The sequence below is a fragment of the Coffea arabica genome, chromosome 2c, assembly GCF_036785885.1.
Source record: "Coffea arabica cultivar ET-39 chromosome 2c, Coffea Arabica ET-39 HiFi, whole genome shotgun sequence".
NCBI lineage: Eukaryota > Viridiplantae > Streptophyta > Magnoliopsida > Gentianales > Rubiaceae > Coffea > Coffea arabica.
The window spans coordinates 32,672,451-32,693,818 of NC_092312.1; the positions used below are offsets into that span (position 1 = coordinate 32,672,451).

At 33.9% G+C, this 21,368-nt stretch overlaps 1 protein-coding gene across 6 annotated transcripts; it reads right to left on the minus strand.

Annotated features, from left to right (window-relative positions):
• Positions 1–7,092: 7,092 nt before the first annotated feature.
• LOC113727221 (uncharacterized) lies at positions 7,093–15,854 on the minus strand. Of its 6 annotated transcripts, XR_003457728.2 has the most exons (8): positions 15,616–15,854; positions 15,216–15,335; positions 14,981–15,092; positions 12,510–14,809; positions 11,825–11,923; positions 11,684–11,731; positions 10,640–10,687; positions 8,986–9,036 (listed from the first exon to the last, which is right to left on the minus strand). XR_003457728.2 is itself a non-coding variant. In XM_072075775.1 (6 exons), exons 1-5 carry the CDS (start codon positions 15,655–15,657, stop codon positions 10,677–10,679), a joined length of 384 nt encoding a protein of 127 aa, XP_071931876.1. In that variant the 5' UTR covers positions 15,658–15,854; the 3' UTR covers positions 8,986–9,036; positions 10,640–10,676. The 6 variants fall into 6 exon arrangements, 2 of the variants coding, with proteins under 2 accessions (XP_071931876.1, XP_027103000.1); XR_011839354.1 differs by lacking the exon at positions 12,510–14,809; XM_072075775.1 differs by lacking the exons at positions 11,684–11,731; positions 12,510–14,809.
• Between the last annotated feature and the right edge of the window lie 5,514 nt (positions 15,855–21,368).

Genomic DNA, 21,368 nt, shown 5'->3' on the forward strand with positions numbered 1-21,368 from the left:
ATATTGTCCACTATTTTGATTCTTTTTCTATAAATTTAATTTAACAAACATGTGATCGCACATGACTAATTCCATCAATGATTAGGAAAATCCATCAATTGTCATAAATCAGCTTCAACTTGGTAACACTAGGGACAAATTTTACCTTTACCAGAATTTTAGCGACTAAAATCGCACCCAATACCAAACATTAGAGACCAAATTTACTTTTACCAAAATTTTAGGGACTAAAATCACATAAGTGACCAACATTAAAGACCAAAAGTGTAATTTTCTGTAAACCTATGACACACAAAATAATGTCACAAATCTACATTGTTTCTAAAATGATTTAGAATGACATGTATCAAAATGTTGTGGTCTTTTGTTAGTCATGATTTTTAGAGACAATCGCTACTATGATATTATTCGTTAGAGTGATTGATGAGCCAGCAAACAATAAACTTTTTTTTCTTGGTTCTAGGGAGGGTCCAAGTTGAAACCCATTACTCTGGTACTATTCTAGTCATGTAACACCAGTTATATGTGCACCAATATTTTAAAAGGTAAAAGCGTTGGATGGAGTGCATTATTTCTGTCCAAGCGGGGCCAAAGCCTTATGCTCCACAAAATTTGATTTTTTAAATATTTAAAAAATAAAATATACAATAATACTACAAAATTAAATATTCATATATATATATATGGTGTGTGTGCGTGTGTGTATATATATACTCACACACACATAACTTACTAATAAGTAAAAAGAATTGATAAAATTAAGAAAAATTACAAAATATTATTGTTGGTCTACCTAGTAAATTCATAACATAACTCTAACCTGTACATTAACCATCTTATATTTTAGGATCAAAGAAAAGGAATATATATATATATATATATATATATATAACAAAGTCATGGATGCTTTTATTTTGTATTTTTCTAAGCTATTTCCAAGAATTATTCTTCAAAATTATTAAATAATAATAATAATGGAAGCAAAGATAAAATAATAATAATAATAAGAATAGGAAGCAAAGATAAAATGGTAAAATCAAAGTTTAAGATTAAAAAGAAAAAGAAAAAATGCCTCGAATGCCTAACGTCTAATGCCCGGGTGTTTGCCCAGTAGTGTTGGACAAACATCGAATATTGCTTGCACCCATTCTAACACCCCAAGGTATTGCGAGCTGTCTCGTCCTAGAACTCGCCCAAAAACGCCTTTTAAAACAAATGATTCCCACGAAAGAAAGTTGTAGTGTGAATTTTGAGGGCTATTATAATACTTATTCATTGCTTCTGGTAAGCTCAAGCTACTCTTAGTCAAGTGGTCCACACGCATACTGCCTTCTCCCTATTGATGTTGCATCTTGCATTTCCATTGCTTGTCACTTCATCCTTTAATACCAGCAATAGCATTATAATACTAGCTTTCTTTAGGACATTTCTATATCAACTTCATGCTTACTAATGAATCTGTTTCCGCCATCACTCTCTTACATCCTTCCTTTCAAGTTAATTTAAACCCCATAATAATTGCTCACAGCTCTGCTATCACATTACTTGCCATTCCTAGATCAGCACAAAAGCCCTCTCTTTAGCACTCCATTTCATCTCTGAGGAGTGAGAACTCCAACTCAACCAGCTACTCCTAGATTCATGCTAGATGCGTTATCCACATTCAGTTTTATCCTCACTACTTCTGCCACCTTTCTCCACCATTGGAGAAACCAAATGATAACTACTTTCTCTGTAGTTAGGCCAATGATACCTGTTGTAATTAATCATTGAGTAGAATAGTCAAAATTTAGTTTTCTCCCATTTTTCAATTCTTCTCTCTCTTGTTGTGCTTTTCTTCTATCCTTTTATTCTTCTTTCTTGCTTCTCTAACCTAACCTAACCTACTAAGGAGATTCATTTCTCTTGGTCAATTGAGATAGATACAAAAGTGGTATCAGAGCAGACATCCCCAAGGCTGCTTGATTCACAAATGCAGATGAATCTAATTTCAAGATGTTGGAGGACCAATTCAAGAAACAAAAATCTCATGTGCAAGATTTCAGAGCAGTCATCCCCAAGACTGCTTGATTTACAAATGCAGATGAATATAATTTCAAGATGTTGAAGGACCAATTCAAGAAACAAGAATCTCATGTGCAAGATTTGGTGACTAGAGTGCAAGAGTTTGGGCATTAGATAGAGAACACCCTTGAGGATGGATTTTGCATGAGAATAATCTGTAAAGAGAGGAATGAAGTTGAAGATTACGTGGAAAGTGCCATCTAGTTCTTAATGTATCCATAGCCAAGATTAGAGAGAAGAAAACTTCCATAGTAGCACAAGGACTAGCATTGGAGTAGTGTGCATCTTCACCCCCAAATTGAGTTATTGATGTTCTCATGTGATAAATCAAGGGAGTGGTTGAGGAAATATTTTGAACTCCTTGGATTTATCAGATTCTTAAGCATTATTGGAAAATGATAGGCGAAAGCGTGATGTAAAGGACTAAAATTGGTGAAAAGCAAGCCAAGATGGGAGATATTCTGTGACGACCCCACCTCCCCTTAGGCGAACCAAAGGGTTCGGCGGGCCGCCTGCCCAACTCTCGCCGGGACTCACTCATCCTTAAAAGAAATCGGGATAATTCACAAGAATAAATAGGGCAACGATTCAAAACTTAAAACGGAACTTATATACATTACCAACGCAAAAGAGAGTATAAACATCGAATATACAAAGGTTCCAAATCCACCATACAACCAGCCCGTGCCAAGCACTAGGGCGAGAACCATTACAAAAATCAAAAGCTAGACCAGCTAGTCTATACAGAGCTCTCGTCCTTGCTCGCCTTCCCCTGCTAAGGAAAACAAAACTAACGGGATGAGCTAAAAGCCCAGTGAGGTTCCGAACACATAATCAGATAATCCATTCAATACATTAAACATGGAGTATCAATAATTCAAGAAACATTTACAATGGAAAGCGATAGTAACAAATTCATTAAAAGGATACGGCTCACATGGAGCTATTCGTTTGTTTGTTCGTTCGTTCTCCTGACATTTCCCCTTATTCCTCCAATCGTCTGAAATTGCATTTTTGTAAGTAAAGTCCCCCATTTGTCCTTTCGTTCGTTCATTCACCCCGTTCCCGGCCGTTGGCCAGGCTCCACCAACCTACAAGGTAATACTCGAGTATACCAAACGTTCACCCAGGGTCACCATATCGCCCGACCGAGTCCGCTTCTGGCTCGAGTCGATTGGTAACGAAGGGCAGGGCCCAATTCAGCCAAAAAGGCTTACATCATGCGCAACTAATGTATCAATCATTAAATCATTGAAAAGTTCATATGCACTTAGGTCGAGTGCGATAAAGTACACACTCGCCTAGAAAGCTCGTTTTGGAAATCATTGAAAGTACTTAACACATTATCAAACAATAATGCAAGTCATGAAGTCAAGAAAATATAGCAAACCAGGAACACTCACCTATTTACGCAAAATAACGTCCACAGTTTCCTTTCGAATACACCCTCAATCACCAAGGTATCCTAATATAATCAAATAAACATATTATGCTTCAACCATCAAAGATGTAAGTGAGTCAAGTACAAGTCGAATACGTACTAGTACAAGGTATAATTATGGTTTTGGTAGTGAAAAGAGTACGTTGAAACCAAAGGGCATAGGTAAAATATTTGTAAACTTAGACTCACTAGTAAAACTTTAAGAATCGCTATTTGAATCGAAGTGGCAAAGAAAACATAAACAACCTAGATGGCTCACGTGGTAATCACTCTTAACCCTTACTCAGGTTGCAAGTATAATTTTCTAGTCCTCGAGCATAAATTTGGGCAGCATGCCCTTTGTGTTTACCTAATTTTCCAGCCATTTAGGCTTCATTATTTTTCCTCAACCAAATCCCAAAGTCACACATATCAGCAATTCAAGTCAAAAGCCGTTCCATAGGCTCATAATATCATAAGAATAAGAATCACAATAATAACAAGTGCAGAAATACGATTTAGCAAAAGACAGATTTGACATGTGGATGGGGAAATAACATATCCGAGGCTACGCTTGTCGGATTGAGTCGCAACTTATGCCGTTTCGAAGCTAAGACACAGGGCTACAATGTTCATGAAGATCACTTAGCCAAATTTTCAATGTAACCTGATCAAATTCCCAACTCACATAACCTGGTTTCAACTATTCGGCTAATCAACCGCACTGCATTCAAGTGACCATATCTCAGTCTACCGAGATCCGTTTAAGGTTTTCTTGGCGGCGTTACAAAGATAAGACAGGGTACTAAAACTTTAATGTTTTAACAAAAGACTAAATCTGAACGAATTATAGTGAATAAACACAACCAACAAGACTAAACTGTCCACGCGGAATTCTGGAAGGTGACCTAGATCAGCGAGGGTATTTTCGTCTTTTCACAGTCTACATAGCTCCGATTAGGTTGAAATTTTATATGCACCTACAAAATATCATTCTCTACAACTTTCATGTTTTGACCCTAGGCCAAATCGGCCTCTAACATGAAGCTACAAAACCGGACAGAAAAGGGGAAAAAATTTCCAGAAATCTGGAATTCTTATAATCAATTGCTAACTTCTTTGTTTTTGGCTTGCTTCACCATCTTAACTTCCCATATTAAACTTTAAACATCAAAGCCCCAAATTTTAAGCACTAGAAAAATCATAGGAAAGCTGAAAAATATTCCAATAAAATGGAAAATCATGACCCAAGCCTCTATTTCACCACATACCTCAATAATTCAACCATATGTGACATATTTAGCAACTAATCGTGAATTTAATCGGAGAGTCAAGGTTCCAGCATGTATACCTTTCCAAGGAGACTAGAAACAAGTGTTCAAGGCCTTTGTTCCTCAAGAAAATTACACCGGTAGGTAGCCTTTGTGCTAGATAACAACTTAATCGGAGTAGATTTGCGCGAATAGAAGAAACTTTTCAAGATTTGGAGAAGAAATGAAGGAGAATGAGATGAACTCTCTTTGTCTCTCTCTCTCTCTCTTATTTCGACCAAGATGCAGAATTAATGAAGGAAATTAAGCTAAGCTTGTGTTATAAGAAGGTTGGAAAGCTAAGGGTTAATTCTAGCCACAAGTTTGGCTAACACTTGGACTAATCTTGACCACAAATTTTTCTCTCTCTTGTTGCATTTCTAACCTCTAATTTTCGGCCAATAGGAGGGCTAAGAGGGGGAAGATATTTTGCTCCATTAATGATAAACTTGTATGGCAAGAAAGTGGTGATCAAGTGGTGGTTCAATCGGTAGTACGCGGTACACGTCGGTTCGCGCCGTTTTTCTTAAAAACACACGTACTAGGGTTTTTACTTCCTATTCACTAACCTCATATCATTGCTCCTAATCACATATTATTTCTCACTTAAAAGTCACTTTTAATCACCAAATTTGATCCTTTTTCCGCACCGGAAATTCATCCGGCGAAAATCGCAAAAACCCTAATTTTGCTCCAATCTTGAAATCAAAAGTGAAACCCTACTTTCTAGGCTCATTTACACTTATTGTGGAACGATTGGGTAGTAGGGCTTTAATAAATAAATAATTCCAAATAAAAGGCATTTGAGAAAAATATAAGAAATTTGCAAGTCCTCACATATTCTCTAAGTCCCTATGTAAGGATTTGGTGAAAATTGGATATAGGATTAATAGAGAAATCCGACAAAATATAGTAAACATGAATGCTTACAAAATATTAGGAGAGTTTTGAGAAACTTTGGTTTCTTCTATTTCTCTAGCTTTGTGGGTCATATGTTGTTGTTCCGTAAGAAAAAAAAATCAAATGTTATATAGAAAAAATCAATAATAATAATAATAATATAATAATAATGTACGAATGTTGTGGGTTGAGACATAGATATCTTGCTCTCTTTAAGATGATTCAAATCTTTGTGAAAGAATCAATGCGGATGCAGTAGAATCTCCAACTTGTCACCTTCAAGATACAATAGTTTAGCCACATTTGTTATCGCTCTCTCTGATTTGCACAACTAAGAGAGTGGAACTCTACCAATATCATTTTTACTTGCCAAAATATGAGATAGAAAAATAGAGAAGAAAAATTGTTTCTTTCTTCTAACTTTCAAAACATTAATAGAAGTAGTTGAACAAGTATTGGTGATGATTTCTAGTTATTAGCTATTCACATTATATTTAAATTAGAATTGTAAGTTACAAAACTTATTATAATTGAAAACCTTTAATTTCTAATAAAAGGTTAATTAATCAAATGTAGTCAAATGCCACTAACTCCCAAAATACTGTTACAAATTTTTTTTCTCTTGTAACATGTGCATTAATTAAAAATTGAGTATTTTGTTAAAATACTACAGCATATATTATTCCAGTTTCATCATTAGGGTCAAAGAAGACATCAAACTAATCATAAGAATGATAAAACTTACTACTGTATTGCAAGTTTCTATAGTTGCATTACAAGAGCAATCTTTAGAGTTGACAGGCAGGAAAAGCAGAGGTTTAGAGCATCATTCAAACCTTGGGGTCTGGGAAAGGAGCCAATGGAATTAGGCTTTTTTGAAGAACTCGTGCTTTCAACAATAAGAGTTATGGTATTCTTGAAAAAAAAATTTCAATCATCTGGTAGTGCTATGGCAGATTCATATAAGACTAGGAGGGTAAACACCGCGCGACGCGCGGTGAGGTTATGTGAGATTGCCATGCCCCATCGAATGAGCTTATTCTAGTACAAAATAAAAGGAGGAAAACACTAAGAGAAAGCTAAATAATATGATATTAAAGCAGGTAGCAGATACATGCCTACTTCAATATCAATAACAATGTTCTATAACTTATTACATTTATCTTGATTGTTTATATATTAGGAAAATTTTTATAAGTGATATAATGTACAGCATTTTGGAATTAGATAACTACGATTAAAGAAGACAAATTCTTAAACTGGAAATACAATTCGAAATCCAAGAAGAATTGGTGCTAGAATGGAAATTCAAGATTGTAATCTATCTTTTTTCCCCCATAATCTGCCCTTTGGTAGATTTAACTAATTGAAATTGCAATAAAAAAAATGCCTTCGAAATGAAAGAATGTGATAAATTCCATATTCAAGCATTCTTGTCTCATTATTTCCTATCAAGAGACAGTAGCACTCAGTGAAGGCAAGGCCTCTAATAGCAACTACCTATTAACGACGGAGCCTGATCTTCCTCTTCAATGTTGTATGCAACTATCACGATTGGAGACTTCGTAGTATCGTTTCAAAATATCCTTGAACCATGCGATGTTTTAGGCAACCAAAAGCAATTGCGAATACAGAAGTTTCCCCTCTTAAATACCATACACCAACAGATAGAAATATGAGATCCAAAACTCCAATCATGTTAAGGAGAAAAATATCCGCGATCAAATTCCATCCCCTCTACAATGTGCAGGATATTTTTACCATAGCTCCATGTCTCACTTCTTCTTAATTCTCTTCCTACTTTTGAAAAAAGTCAGAAGTCCTGTTTCCTACTGCATAATCATTTCCTGTACTAACAATAGCAATATTTGCAAAATCATGAGCGGCAAACCTACAATCATCAGAAATTTAAAACTTAAAATGATTTTTCTTCTTGCAATAGTACAAAGATGGCAAATTACCTCCCTGATGCCAATTTGAGTTCTGAAACAAGCATTATGCCTCTACAAGCTGGCTACGTTACCTACACCATCTGGCAAGAAATAGACTGTTGAAGTGAAGCGACATAGAAGAGAGTTCTTTCTTGCATTGCGTGATCCACATATCTCTTTATTCAGTCAAGCTAATACCATTCAACGTTAAGTCAGGCACCTTCCTCTTTTCGCTCCTCTCCTTTCAGTCGAGCTGCTTCGCTCCCCCGTTCCTATTGACTCGCGCGAACCAGAATCTCATCTACGTAGTCTTCCATCTCTACATGCATCATGTTTTGGTAGTTTTATCAAATCCCATATGAAAGCTGAATATGTTTCATCCTGGAAAAAAAACACAATGAAAAGTGAAAATGGAACATTTTAAATTGCTTTGACACAATAATGGCAATTTCAAAAGCAATTGATAGCGGTAGCAAAGTCACCTTTAACTTTGATAACTTTAATTAAAGAGAGCAATGTAGACAACAATAAAAAATAGGTCAAATTAGAGATCGGACAAAAATAAATTGGAGCTAAGATGAGAACAAATTCAGCAACATTTGCACCGTCCTGCCTCACTAATTTAACTCCTACATACTCCAAAGCATCCTCCAATCAATCTGTTCTGCGCAAGTAAATTACATGAAGTGCAAATAATAACTAAACTAAGAATAAGATAATATTCCTATAAACATTTTGCTTTTCTTTGAGATGATAGATTGCAAATTAGCAGGCTCTCTTAAGCCCCAAAAAACTACACCACATACGAAAATATGCACTCTAATGTAGAATGACAGAAAGTACAGATACAGATGTTGGACTTTAGGCTCAAATCTTCATTAAAAAGCTCCAAATTATTTATCAAAATTATTTCTAATACCTGGAGCATTTTTTATCCATTATTCCCCCTTCTCTTAATCATTATTTGATGGCTTTCCAAATGTAGTATACTTAATGATAGTAAATAAATCTAAAAGATTTAGAAGAAAACAAGAAGCAAATAGCACCTTCTTCCATTAAAAGTATGAGAATAACTGACATAGCCAAATATAAGAAGAAGAAAATTTTTAAGACATCATGTTGTGGAATCTACCATAAGGTCACCTCAAAGTGAAATAAGTAGATTGCTTGAACTGATGCAAACGCTATGATTGTTTCTTAGTAAAAAAACAACAAACTTGTTAACAATTTCAGCACTAATATTGCTTGCACATATCAAATACACTGATATACCATGTAAGACTTGTTACCTGTTTAAAACACTTTCAGTATCTTTAACAATCTTGGGATGCAATTTAATGTGCAACACCAAAATTCTTCCTTTTGGTCCCGAAGTTACTCCAACTACTTTTGCCACGAAGTCTACACATGCCTGCACAATTAACAAGAAAACTTTACTAATCATTCACCACTTAAAAATATTATACAAGAAATAAGTAATAGATGTAAACCAGAAGCTTCTGCAACGCTGAACCATTATGGTTAAAATAGAGTTCTTTAGCCATAGCTATTGCATTTAGCATAGAACTTATAGTTTCAATTAAAGCTACAATATGGTTCATACATGAACATTGATGGTTAGGGATACACAGAACGCCTATGTTTTTCGTTTTGCTTCGTCATCATGAAAGTTTGTTAAAATAAAAAAAAATCATCTAGTTATATATATGATCAATCATCATCAACAACCCTTTTAAAATCAGGGTTCAAGGTTCCAAGAATAAGAACCATTGAGACAGTTTTTAAGATGACCTTAGAGGGGGCACTTTTTAAAAAATTAATAAACAAGACCTATGAGACAGTGAAATAAAATATCTTGCACAAAGCCTTTTTTTTTCCTTTTCCGTTGGGGTGCTGTATGAATAAGTGTATCTAAGCATTCATAAGATAATTAGTTGAAAGTTAATTATAATTATACCCATAATTGTGTTGTATATAACATAAATATGATAATTACTACCGACTTTTGGAAAACATAAATCAAGTATGAAAAGCCAAAATCAGTTTGAAACATATAACTTGTTTCTGTTCATAGTAGAAAAATGAAAAATAAAATGCACAGCAGACATAGCAACCTCCTTGGGAATAGAAATAGCTCTTCTGTGACATGCAATATTGTTTCTGACTGTAAGGATAGCAAGCAAAGAAGCTTTGCATGGCATATAGTGCAAATTAAATCAGAATTTGATTTCTTTTTTTTTTTTTTTGCCGAGTCAAGTACACAATAGGGGAGAAAAGTGGATTTCATTTGAAAAAATACATCACCATCAAATAATAATAAAAAGAAACATGGTAATTAGAAGAATAAACCTTTCTTATATAGAAAGACATGATTAAACATCTTTCATCCTTTTCTGTCCTCAAAAGGTCAAGAATGACATCAATCTTCCATGAAAATATAAGTGAATGAGATGGAAGTGTTTTCATAGTACAGAGAGAAAAATGTTGCTAAAGACCAGAACATAGCAATAAAATTTCTCTCAAAGGATGACCAATCCTCTCAAATGTCCCAAATAATAGTAACATCATCTTTAAAATAACCTTCTTAACTTTTCCATTTTTTGCAAGGGCTTATGCAATCCAACATCACTATAAAAACATCTTTTTTGAAGAATATTTTAGTTTGTGATCTTGCAACAAAATTATAACGGACAATCTCTTTTTCAGCTAAAGCAAGGCCAACCATTTCTTTGAAGATGAGTAGAGGCATAAAATTTTGACAAGCTGCCTTCCTTGAAATAAATCAATATTCATTCCCAAAACTTTTTGTCTTTTGTGCAAGCAACCTTATAATTTCATATATTTTCACTACCAGAAAGGTTTTACACCAATATGGAATAAAGCCAATTAAAATAAGAAAAAGCGAATAACTCAAAGACCCCAAGACCTGCCATGTTTACATTGACTGATTGGAAAGGTCCAATGTCTCAAGCGATTTGGTGATTGGTAAATGAAAGGTAATAAACAAATTATACCTTAGCATCAACTTCCAAAGAATTGATGTAGAGTTAGTTACTTGGATCCTACAATGAGAACCAAGAAAGCCAAAATAAGTCTTACAAACCAGACAAATGCTAGGAAAATACAGTGTTATATTACCAAATTAAAGGTACCTTTGGTGACATCTAGTTGAAGATACAAAGTTGCTCTATCAATTTGCAATCATCAACATGCCTTATATGCATGTTCTTTTCCATGTTAAGATTCATCTCACTCTATTGGCCAATTAAGTTCCATTCTACGTTTTTTGTCTAACTTGATAACATATTTAGAATTAAACAGTCACAGCAATACAACTCAGCAAGAAAACCCACCAAGCACAAGTTATATGATACATGCTAGAAAACTTACTATTATTAATTGTTTAGTAAGGAAATAAAGGAGTATAAATTCCAAATTTCTAGTACTAACTTTTACATATCAGTTATGAAGGTTAATAACATGTGGATCCCTTGAATACATTTGATCAAACAACTACATGACAATGCGGGGTAGAATTGCTAACATGCACAACTTAGTCATATCCGTTTTCTTTTCTGTGAGAAAAACTGCGTCACTCGTAAGTGCTTTAAAAGCCATCACATGGGAAGAATGATCAAAAAGGTTGAAAAAAAAAATGGATCACGCAATAGCTTAACAAGTGAAAGCTAGATCAAGAATCAAGAGGGTTGATCATTTCAGAACTAACTGAAACATAAAGGGAACAAAATAGGAGCTCAAACAACTGAACAGGAGCTGAAAAAAATTCAGTATTCATTGTCAAGAAATCATCAAACTACACTATATTCACTCATATTGAAAATCAATAAGATACCAATACCACTAATGAGTAAATACGATTTGTCTCGATGACTATAGACTATAAATACAGTACGTAAAAATATTAAATTTTTTTCAAATTCCATAATTTCAGGAAAACAAGTAGCACTCTCCTCACTGAAACTCTTAACTTTAGTCACCACAAATGAACAACTTAAGGAATAACAATTGAAATTATGGTAAAAAGGAAAGCAAAAAACCTGTAATAATGGAAAAGCAACAAGTGATAAAGTCCTATGTAACCTCTTCTGCAAAGAGCAAAGGAAAAGGGGTATAACATTTAGAGTACAAACTGCAATAAAATACACATGAACAGAAGAAGGTACAATCAAACTACTCACTAATTTTACACAAAGTAGGCTGGATACGGTATTGAGTCGTGCTGCTATATTCTGGAGTAGTTCTTGGAAAGGACAGAAGAAAATTTCCAAATTTTGGACCTGCAATATCAAAAAATTATACATTAGACAACAGAATCGAGGGAAAAAAATCATTTAAAGGCATCAGATTGACAAAAATCGAAAAGAAACAAGCTGTGAATTTAAACAATTCTTCACATAGAACTTATCCAGAATAATGCTATGATTAGGCTCTCAGCAAATTGGAATTGGAATAAATTGAGAAATCAAAGATAAAAAATTAGTTCGTCAGTTGACCACTCATCGTAGAATAAAAAATATATACAAATAAAAAAGTGCACCAATCAATTTCGGAAGTTTATTTTGTCGCGTTCTACACCAATCAATTTAACAAATTACCTATGATTTTTATTTTACTTCAAAAGTTTATTTACTTTTTAACCCCCTAACACACAAACAAGTCTTTTTACTACTTCTTTTCCCCTAAAAAAAAGTTTCAGAAAGACGTACAAAAACAAATATGTTTCAGACAGAAAAAAACACAAGACAAAATTAAACAGATAAAAAGGAAATTGGGATCATGAGTTAAACAAATAAAAAATGCAAAGGCAGGTGAGAAAAAGAATTAAGAGCCTCAAAGATGGGGAAAATCATGGAAAACACTCACTCTGATCCGGAGTCATCTTTGAGAAGCATTAGAGAAACATACAACCTTCCACCTTCTTTTTCAAACAAACAAATGCAGATGTGATTGATGGGAGAAGGTTACCTGCTCCCAACTTTTCAGTGATGGTAGCGGGTTCCCTTTTCTCCACTCCTTTCATTAACCATCCGACTCTCTCTCTCTAACCCTTTACTTTATCTTTCTTCTCGTCTTCTTCCTCATCCTCACAAAGAAAACTGCACTTTTTCTCTCTTCAATTTCAGAAGCTTTTTCTCTCTTCAATTTCTTTAACATATATATACAAGGACAAATGCCATGGCTCAAAAGGGATGATTGTTTTGCTGATGTGGCCAATCGTTATTGGCTGGAGTGTGTTTGTCCATCTGTCTATTCTGTTCTATACTTAGTACCTAAAGTCAGTAAACTTTTCAATAATAACTTCTTCTTCTACATGACAGGCCAAAACTGTCCTAAGACATTGGCACAAGTACAAATTTGAAAAACTACTGATAGAAGAGTTGTATCTAAAAGCATCCCAATTTAATCACCAATAAAACCCAACCAGAGCTTTTCACATGAAAAACAAACAGCTCTGCATTTTTAGAACCACTGTTAATTCTAGAATTGTGAAAACAAAATGACTATAGCCCATGAGACATAAACAAGATGACAAAAATAACAAGTATCCCCATGAAAAAAACTCAAAGCAAGAAGCACTCTCAAATTGAGACCTAAACAAACGCAAGCAATTTGAAAGAATTGACAAAACTGCAACAGTGTATACATTTTCAAAATCACAATCAGTTAGTCCTCGGATGCTAGATTGCTAATCACTTGAGACAAATAAACCAGCCAATTAATGGGCCCCAGAAAGCACGATAGTCAACACCCTTAACTATGTACACTGATAGGCATTAGTTAGCGAAAATTAAAAGCACAAGTCTTCACAAAAACTACAACCAAATACAAAAAGGCGTATAATTAGACATTTAATAAAAACAGAGTTTAACTTAAAAAAGTAGATGGATGTAATAGAAGTTAGACAAGGAAGAATCCATCTTCCTTGAAGCGTATACATCTAACAATAATTCACGAGTACACAGCAAAGCTACTCAGCATTCATCTATTAACTAAAATCAGGATACTAAATCCAACAATGACTCATGCATATAGAGAACTGAAATACTGCTCCGGACATTATTATGTGGCACAATTAAACTAACATGAGAGTATAAGTCAACTTATCCGGAAAACTAAATTCCAATTTATCAAATTACAAATGGAACAGAATTGCGTTTTATATCAACCACAACTACCATCTAGGACTCTGGAACAATATGAATGAATAGCCAAGAACCATCAGACTTAAATAAGGGCTATGAAAAGAAAACAGCCATATAGCAATAGAAAAGGACATGATGCAAGAAAAACGTTGATGCAAAGCAGAGATGCTTCCAATCTATGACCACAACAAGCGAGCAATCTAAAACATTCTTGACAGTGATTGATCAATAATCAACATGGTTAAGAGATCACAATCAAGTAAAAAGACAGTACCCCTGCAAAGTTACAAGTCATCCCAGATGATTAAATAGCAGAAGTTTGAAAGATAAAATCACTCTCCAACGATGACCACAAAAGAAAAGCAGCCTCAAATTCTTCACTTGATCTATTGCGCCAATGTAAAAAGCACAAGCATCACAAATTCACAATCTACTAAAGTCATTAAATAGCATAGCTTAATGTCTAGTCACTCTCAAACTATGAGCACAAACAGCAAGCAACTTAAAGTATTCATTTTACTAATAAAGCATGCAAAAGTGAGATATCACTACAACAGTAGCTACTAAAAAGTGTCAAAATCTAAAACTAACTCCTCCAATGTAATAGTACATGACCAAAACTGACAAACCATAAAAATAAAAAAATTAAAAACAAAAGATTTTGCACATAACTTCCCCTTCTATATCATCTGTTTTCGAAATTATCAAACAAATCAAGTGATCAGGGGCACATTAAAAATCTCGGATTTGAAGCTACTGAAAATCATAAAAATCCTAAAACCCTGATCCACCAAGTAAAGTTACATATCCTAGGAAACCTAATCAAGATTTATGCCGAAAAACCTAATCTGCCAAGCAAAGTTACAGATCCTGGAACACCATAATCGAGATTTAACCCTGAATCACTTTCTATAATATAGAAATCTTAAACCCAAATTTTCATAAATTCAAATTTACTCTAAAAAAATTCTATGCCAATAAACTAAATTCCCATCTCCCAAAATTCTGAAGTCCATAAATCTGTAACAAAATAAATCAAAAAGTTACCCATTTCAGCTTTGGAAAAAAGCAAGAAAAAAGATCATTTAGTCAGAAAAGATTAGCAATACTGAGAAAATAAATTGATAAAATTCAAAGACCATTTAGAAAAGAAAAATAAAAGAATTAAAGATATCAGTAGATATCATTCACCTGAATGTTCAACTAACATTTCCATTAATTTACGCCTTCCTTTTGCTGCACTTTTGAGAGGCCGAAACGCACAGCTGATCCCCCATCTGAATACAGTAAAAACCCCAAAAATCTGTATAAAACATTCAAGAACAACCATGTATCAAGTATTTCTGATGAAATATTTATTAGAAAGAATGAATTGAATTTCAATAAGGAAAACAAAAAATTAGTGAAACGAATAGCTTTAGTTTACCTGAATCTTCAATTGGCATATGTACAAATCCAAAGCCCTGAATTTGCGTCTTTCTTTCTCCGCCATTTTCACACACAGAAACACACACCCAATCCCTATCTCCTCTTCTGGAAACAAATGCTACACAAATAATTTGTGGAAAACAAGAACTTGTTCAAAGAAAACTCTAAAAATCTTGGGAAAAAAATAAAATTGGGCCCAATTTGAACGTTATAATTTGGGAAACATATAAAAAAAAAAGCACAAAAATTTTGAAATGGCAGAGAGATAGGGAGAGAGATGGTAATATCAGCTTTGATGAGAGAAATGAAGGAGAAAAGGCCGGAGAGAATAGGAGGGTTTATATAAGTAGATGGGGTTTTGAGAAGTACAATCAAGTAATTTAAAAAAAAAAACTCACCGATGATGATGATGCCGAGAATTTCTGAGAAGGGGTGTACATGGAGTTTAAAAGGAGAAGCAATCTTCATTTTTTTCCTTTTATGATAGTGGGTAACCCAATTTACCCGAGAATGAGATGATGAGACTGGCAGGGAAGGAGAGGTAGAAGGACTCGGGGAGATGGAAGCGTAGAAGTCTGGAAGAAATGTTGCAGAAAGAGGAGAAAATTTTTTGACGTCTGTCACAAGTATCTCGAGCCCATTCCCACTATGATTGTCACTGAAATAGCCGGAAACACGTAACCTCTCACTGAAAAAGTCGGGAGCAAGTAACCTAATTTGCCCAATCAAATCAATCGAATCTGTGGTTTAAAAGAAGTCACCTGCAGAACACGTGATGATGATGATGATGATAAACAAAACCATGGGATTAAAAAATTTTGGACGAACATCCACCCAATCATATTTTGCCACATCACCAATATAATACACACTCTTGAGGCATGGCATTCCCTCTTTTATACATATGCTAATAACTCTGTAAGAATTTAATATTGGAGAAATAATAATCCCTGCTTTAGATGTGGGGCTAGGTATATAGTCCTAGCCACCATACTTCATTTTAGTAGTAAAAGAAGAGGAAGTGTAATTTAAGGATGCAATGCAAAACCAAAGGAAGCTAGTGGAAGTTTCTCTCCTTATGCTCCCTTCCTAACTAGTTAGAAAAATCATATCCTTTCAAGAATTCTTGAAAACACAATTATATCTATTTTGATTGATACTAGAGGTTCCAATATCTTATTGAATTATTAGTTGGCAAGCAAATTGAATTTGATGACTTAAAATACCAAACCCTTACATCTTAATAGTACTGTGACTAGTTATGTTATAGTTCCAAATGTTAAATGGCATATATAAGGGTACGATTTCCATTGTAATTTGCATGTCATATAAATTGGGACTTGGGGTATGATTTTTGGGGTAGACTTGATGTATAGTTATAGCCTTATTACAATAGTTATAGATTGAGTTGTCAAATGGTGATGAGGAAATGGTTTTGGAGGAAAGAATGAATAAACCATCTATGAAACTAGTAAAGGGGTAGAAAATAAAGAATTTGCATAGTAAAAATTGCAAGAGAATGTAACTTCATTTGTCGACTCAGATCTTGTCATGGATGGTATTTTAACTCTATCTCTAAATTGTTACGACTGTTTCCAAGTGCATTTTCTACTCCTAATGAACTATGTCCATAAGGTCTCACTACTTTTCAATCCTTTGAAGTTAGAAACCTAATCCATCAAACTCAAGCCTAGAGGTGGCAATTTGGATTGAGATACATTTATCCATCCATATAATCCATAATTAAATGGATTTGGATTATCCATTTATAGTATTGGTTTTAAATGATTGGCCAAAGTAAAACCATTAAATTAAATGGATTTATATGGATTATCTATAAAAACCATATATATCCATTTACTTAAAGACCAAATAAAAGAAATAAAAAAGAAATAATTAAAAGCGGACATTAGACTGACTCCTTTGCCTCTTCACTCCCCCGTGGTTCTACTATCAATTCACAGTCACACTCTCTCGAGGCTCTATTTCTATTTTCTAGTCAATTCTGCCTTCCTTTGTTTTAAAAAAATTGAAACCTAGCTCTCATTCGTCCCCATAAATCCTCAATTTTAATTCCTCAATCAAAATTGAGGTTCCTACATACTTTAAACCTAATTGTAAAACAAGTGAATGGCTTCTTATTTTCATGAATGAATTCCAGACTTTGTCTATTTGTACTTGTGTGTATACACCTGGTAGTTTTAGCTTTATAATCTCTGCAGGATTTGAGAATCCATGTGGTCATTTGTGAAAAAGAATTTCATGAGTTGGTTTCTCATGAATAAACTCAGCCATTAGACTTTTCTTGTGAAAATGAATTTCATGAGCTAGTGCCTTTTGACTTAATATAAGTCAAAAGACATCATGCACCAACTATTCTTACATGATCCGTGGCCATCGTTACATAAAATAAAAGAACATGTATCACTCTATTACATAGTATAAAGAATATAACATTAAAAATATGACAACGTTTGTAAATCCCCAAAATACTGATGTATACTTACTTTATGGAATGAAAAATGTAATATCTGACGAGTAATAAAGAATATATATATATATATATATATATATATATAAGTATGTATGATAAGTTACTAATTTGAGCTATATTTGAATGATATTTTATACTATTTTTAGTCACTTTGGCAATATTATAGGAAGAAAATGGATTATTTTGGCTATAATTAGTTTAAAATGCTCTTAAGTGGTTAAATAATGTTTTTGTCACTTTTCACTTGCATTTTGTCTATAATTTGTATAGGAGTTAGAAATACACTTCATTTGGATGAAGAAGCAAATTGATAGCTTTGACACATTTCGTATTTTGGCTATAACTTGAGTTACAATGATCGGATTTAGATGATTCTTGAACCATTTTCAAGATAAAAGATAGATCTACAATTCACGTGAAGACATTGAAATTCAATTTAAAGGTTTTTCAGGTCAAAAAGCTGAATTACAGTAGCCAATTTCTATAGTCAAAGCTGAAATGAGGCACTGAGCGGTGAAGGATATTTCAATCATTTCTCAGCCTACACAAATCTAAATGAGGTGATTCTTAATGCATTGGAAATCTAACTCAAAAGGATACAATTTTTATACTTTGGTCAAGAGTTAATTCAGCTTCCATGATCGAATTACGGTAGCCAATTTCTATGGTCAAAGCTGAAATGAGGCATTGAGTAGTGAAGGATATTTCAGTCATTTCTCAGTCTACATAAATCCAAATGAGGTGATTCCTAATGCATTGGAAAGTTAACTCAAAGGCTATGAGTTTTATGTTTTGGTCAAGAGTTAATTCAGTTTCTATCCTCAAACAAAGTTCAGTTGAAATTGAGGAAAAATTGGAGCAACATTGAAGACTGGACAGAAATTGCAGAGAAAGGTAGGGGAGCAATCAGGACAAAAATCCAGCTAGATTCGGGTCAGAAATGGCTACTCTCCACTTGTACAACTTGTTTCCTCCTCCAATAATTTACAGCTATAGATGGATGTGTGACAACTACTTAATAGCTGTAAAAGGGATGTTTGATGCCTCATTTTTTGGCTACATTCATCTATAAATAGCCATGGACTTGCAAGGATAAAAAGAGGCTGGAGAGTGCAAGATATACCACAAAAATGTACTTATATTTCTTAGTGTTAGATTAATATAGTATAGGTTAGTCTAGTTAGTTAGTTTATCCTTCTTGTTTATTAGTTTGGCAAAGATGAAGAAGGAGATGAACTCATGTGAGAAGGGTTACATTTCTTTCCTAACTCTTTATCTTTTGTACTTGATTCTGTTGGTTAGTTAATATACAAGTTTGGATTCTATGTTTATTAGGTGTTTCTAAATTTTATGCCTTGGGTTTTGTTGAACTTTATATGATTGTTAGTATTTATTATTTGGCTATTTGATGTTATTATTTTAAACAAGTTATTTAGTACTTTAGCTCTTTAAATCATGATTAACTTGGTATAATTAATTGTCATTATCTAAAGGTGTTGTATCTTCAATGAAAATTGAGTTTTAACACTAATTCAAGAAGTGATAAATTTAGGGAGTTCACTCACGAGAGTAAAAGAGCACCTTTGTGGCTTTAGTGATTCATTTCATATAATTTCATAGAAGAAATGAACTTATAGCTAATTTCACAACCACGAGAGTAGGTATGGATTAGTTATAAGTATAGTTGATTCACTACGAAAGTAGGTTTACATGCATAAGGAAATTACGCCATAACTAACCAAGATGGTAGTACTCAATGATATAAAAGCATCATTTGCTTAAGTAGTAGGGATACCATAACCTAAGGAGCTTTTATTTACTATTTTCTTGCATAAGTTTAGTATATTTTTATTTCTTTTAATTCATTGATCATCTAAATAATAAAGAAGATTTAGTACTGCCGATAATTATCCAATCTTCCTTGTGGGATCGACCCGATATATGCCTTAAACTACTAGTTGACCTGTATACTTGCAGTCGAAATAGGTATAAATTGGATTTAAATTTGTACTTATATTAAAAACCCGTTAATGCACATATATTTGATTTGTATAGAAAGCTACCATTATGAGTTTGGGGTTTTTTTTATATAAAATCCTAAGTATTTTGTCATCTTTCTCATCCAAATATACCTAAAATTTACAAGTACATAAAAAAGTATCTTCATATTACAAGAAATGGTAAAACAAAAAAAAAGTAATCAAAATATCTAAATGGATTACAAATGAATAATTGGTTTTTATTTAATCGATTTAGATCCATTTATTAAATGGATCTAAATGGATTGGATAAATTTCATCCACCATCCATTAAGTCAAAATCAATTATGAACTATTTATTCATATTACCACCTCTACTCAAGCCTTACAGATACTCCTATTTTTGGAATCTCAAATTAATTGAAAGTTACATTTGAAAGATATTGACATGATAAATAGCCATAACCACAGACAATCCTTTTGTTTCTCCAATTTTAATAGTTAGGAAAATAAAATAATTGCACAGTTATGTAGACTATATGCATTTAAATGAACTTACTATTAAAGATATATATATCCAATTCCATATATGATATACTTTGTTAGGATCGAGGACAACCTAAGAGGGGGGGGTGAATTAGGCTTTCAAAAACCTGCTAGAATATATTCAACCTTTTTTGACAGACAGCCCTTCTTTTTCAAGATGCTTCTCAATGAACAAGATAATATAGTAGCACAGGTATTAGTGAGATGAGGAGAAAAGCAGTTTATATAGAAAAGCAGTAAATGAGAGTAAAGAACCAAACCAGGCTTCAAACACAACTGATGTTTGACACCCTCTATTATATACCAAGTTACTTCAAGCTGAATAGACTTGCAACCAATCTTATGTGTACAAGGAAGGGATCACTTCCTTCTTGCCCCAAAACACACTTGGTCAAGCAAGGAAGTTTTACACACAGTCGCAAACCCTCTCTTTGCTACACTATTGAAGAAGCTATGTCACACTTGAAAAACAGCCACACGAAGATTGCACATACAAGGAATACAAATGTTTCTTTTGAGTATTCTAGCACTTGAATCACTCACAATCTGATGTAGGCTTGATGTACAAAATTATCCTGAGGTGGTTGACTTAGTTCCTTTTATAGGAGACCAGAGAATTCTTCAATTAATGCTGTCAACGGATAGAAGGCAGCTGAAGAGTCAACTAGCCGTTGGTGCTGTCGGACGTCCGATGCTTGGTTTTTATGCGTCCGAACGATATAACTGAGTTCTGGAAGTTTTCTCGAGTCTCTTAGGACGTCCGATCATGCGTCCGAGGGTAGGATGAATACTTGGTCTTTTCTTCTTCAATTCCTTCGGACGGCCGATGCATCCAAAGTGTTGTGTCCGAAAATCAGCAACATTTGTCGGACGTCCGATACACAGGTGTTGAGCGTCCGAACCAAATTAGTAATGGAGTAACTCCTGGCTTGTCTTCTTCGGACGTCCGAGTCTGAGTTCTCTACTCGTCCGAAGATGCTCAAAGAATGTCGGACGTCCGATACTTTCCTTTTGTGCGTCCGACATCATCCTCAGCATACTTCATTCCTTTCTGATCTTCTTTTTCTGCTTTAACTCTACATACCTGTTTGGTTTATTTCTGAAAAGGATCTTTACAAAAAGTATTAGAAAC

Excerpts from the sequence above, each read along its gene's own strand:
- LOC113727221 (XM_072075775.1), bottom strand. The coding sequence starts at position 15,657 with ATGTACACCCCTTCTCAGAAATTCTCGGCATCATCATCATCG. Across the intron at positions 15,336-15,615 it reads TCTCGGCATCATCATCATCG|CATTTGTTTCCAGAAGAGGA; the intron begins GTGAGTTTTTTT and ends TTATTTGTGTAG. Across the intron at positions 11,924-14,980 it reads AATGTTAGTTGAACATTCAG|GTCCAAAATTTGGAAATTTT; the intron begins GTGAATGATATC and ends TTGATATTGCAG.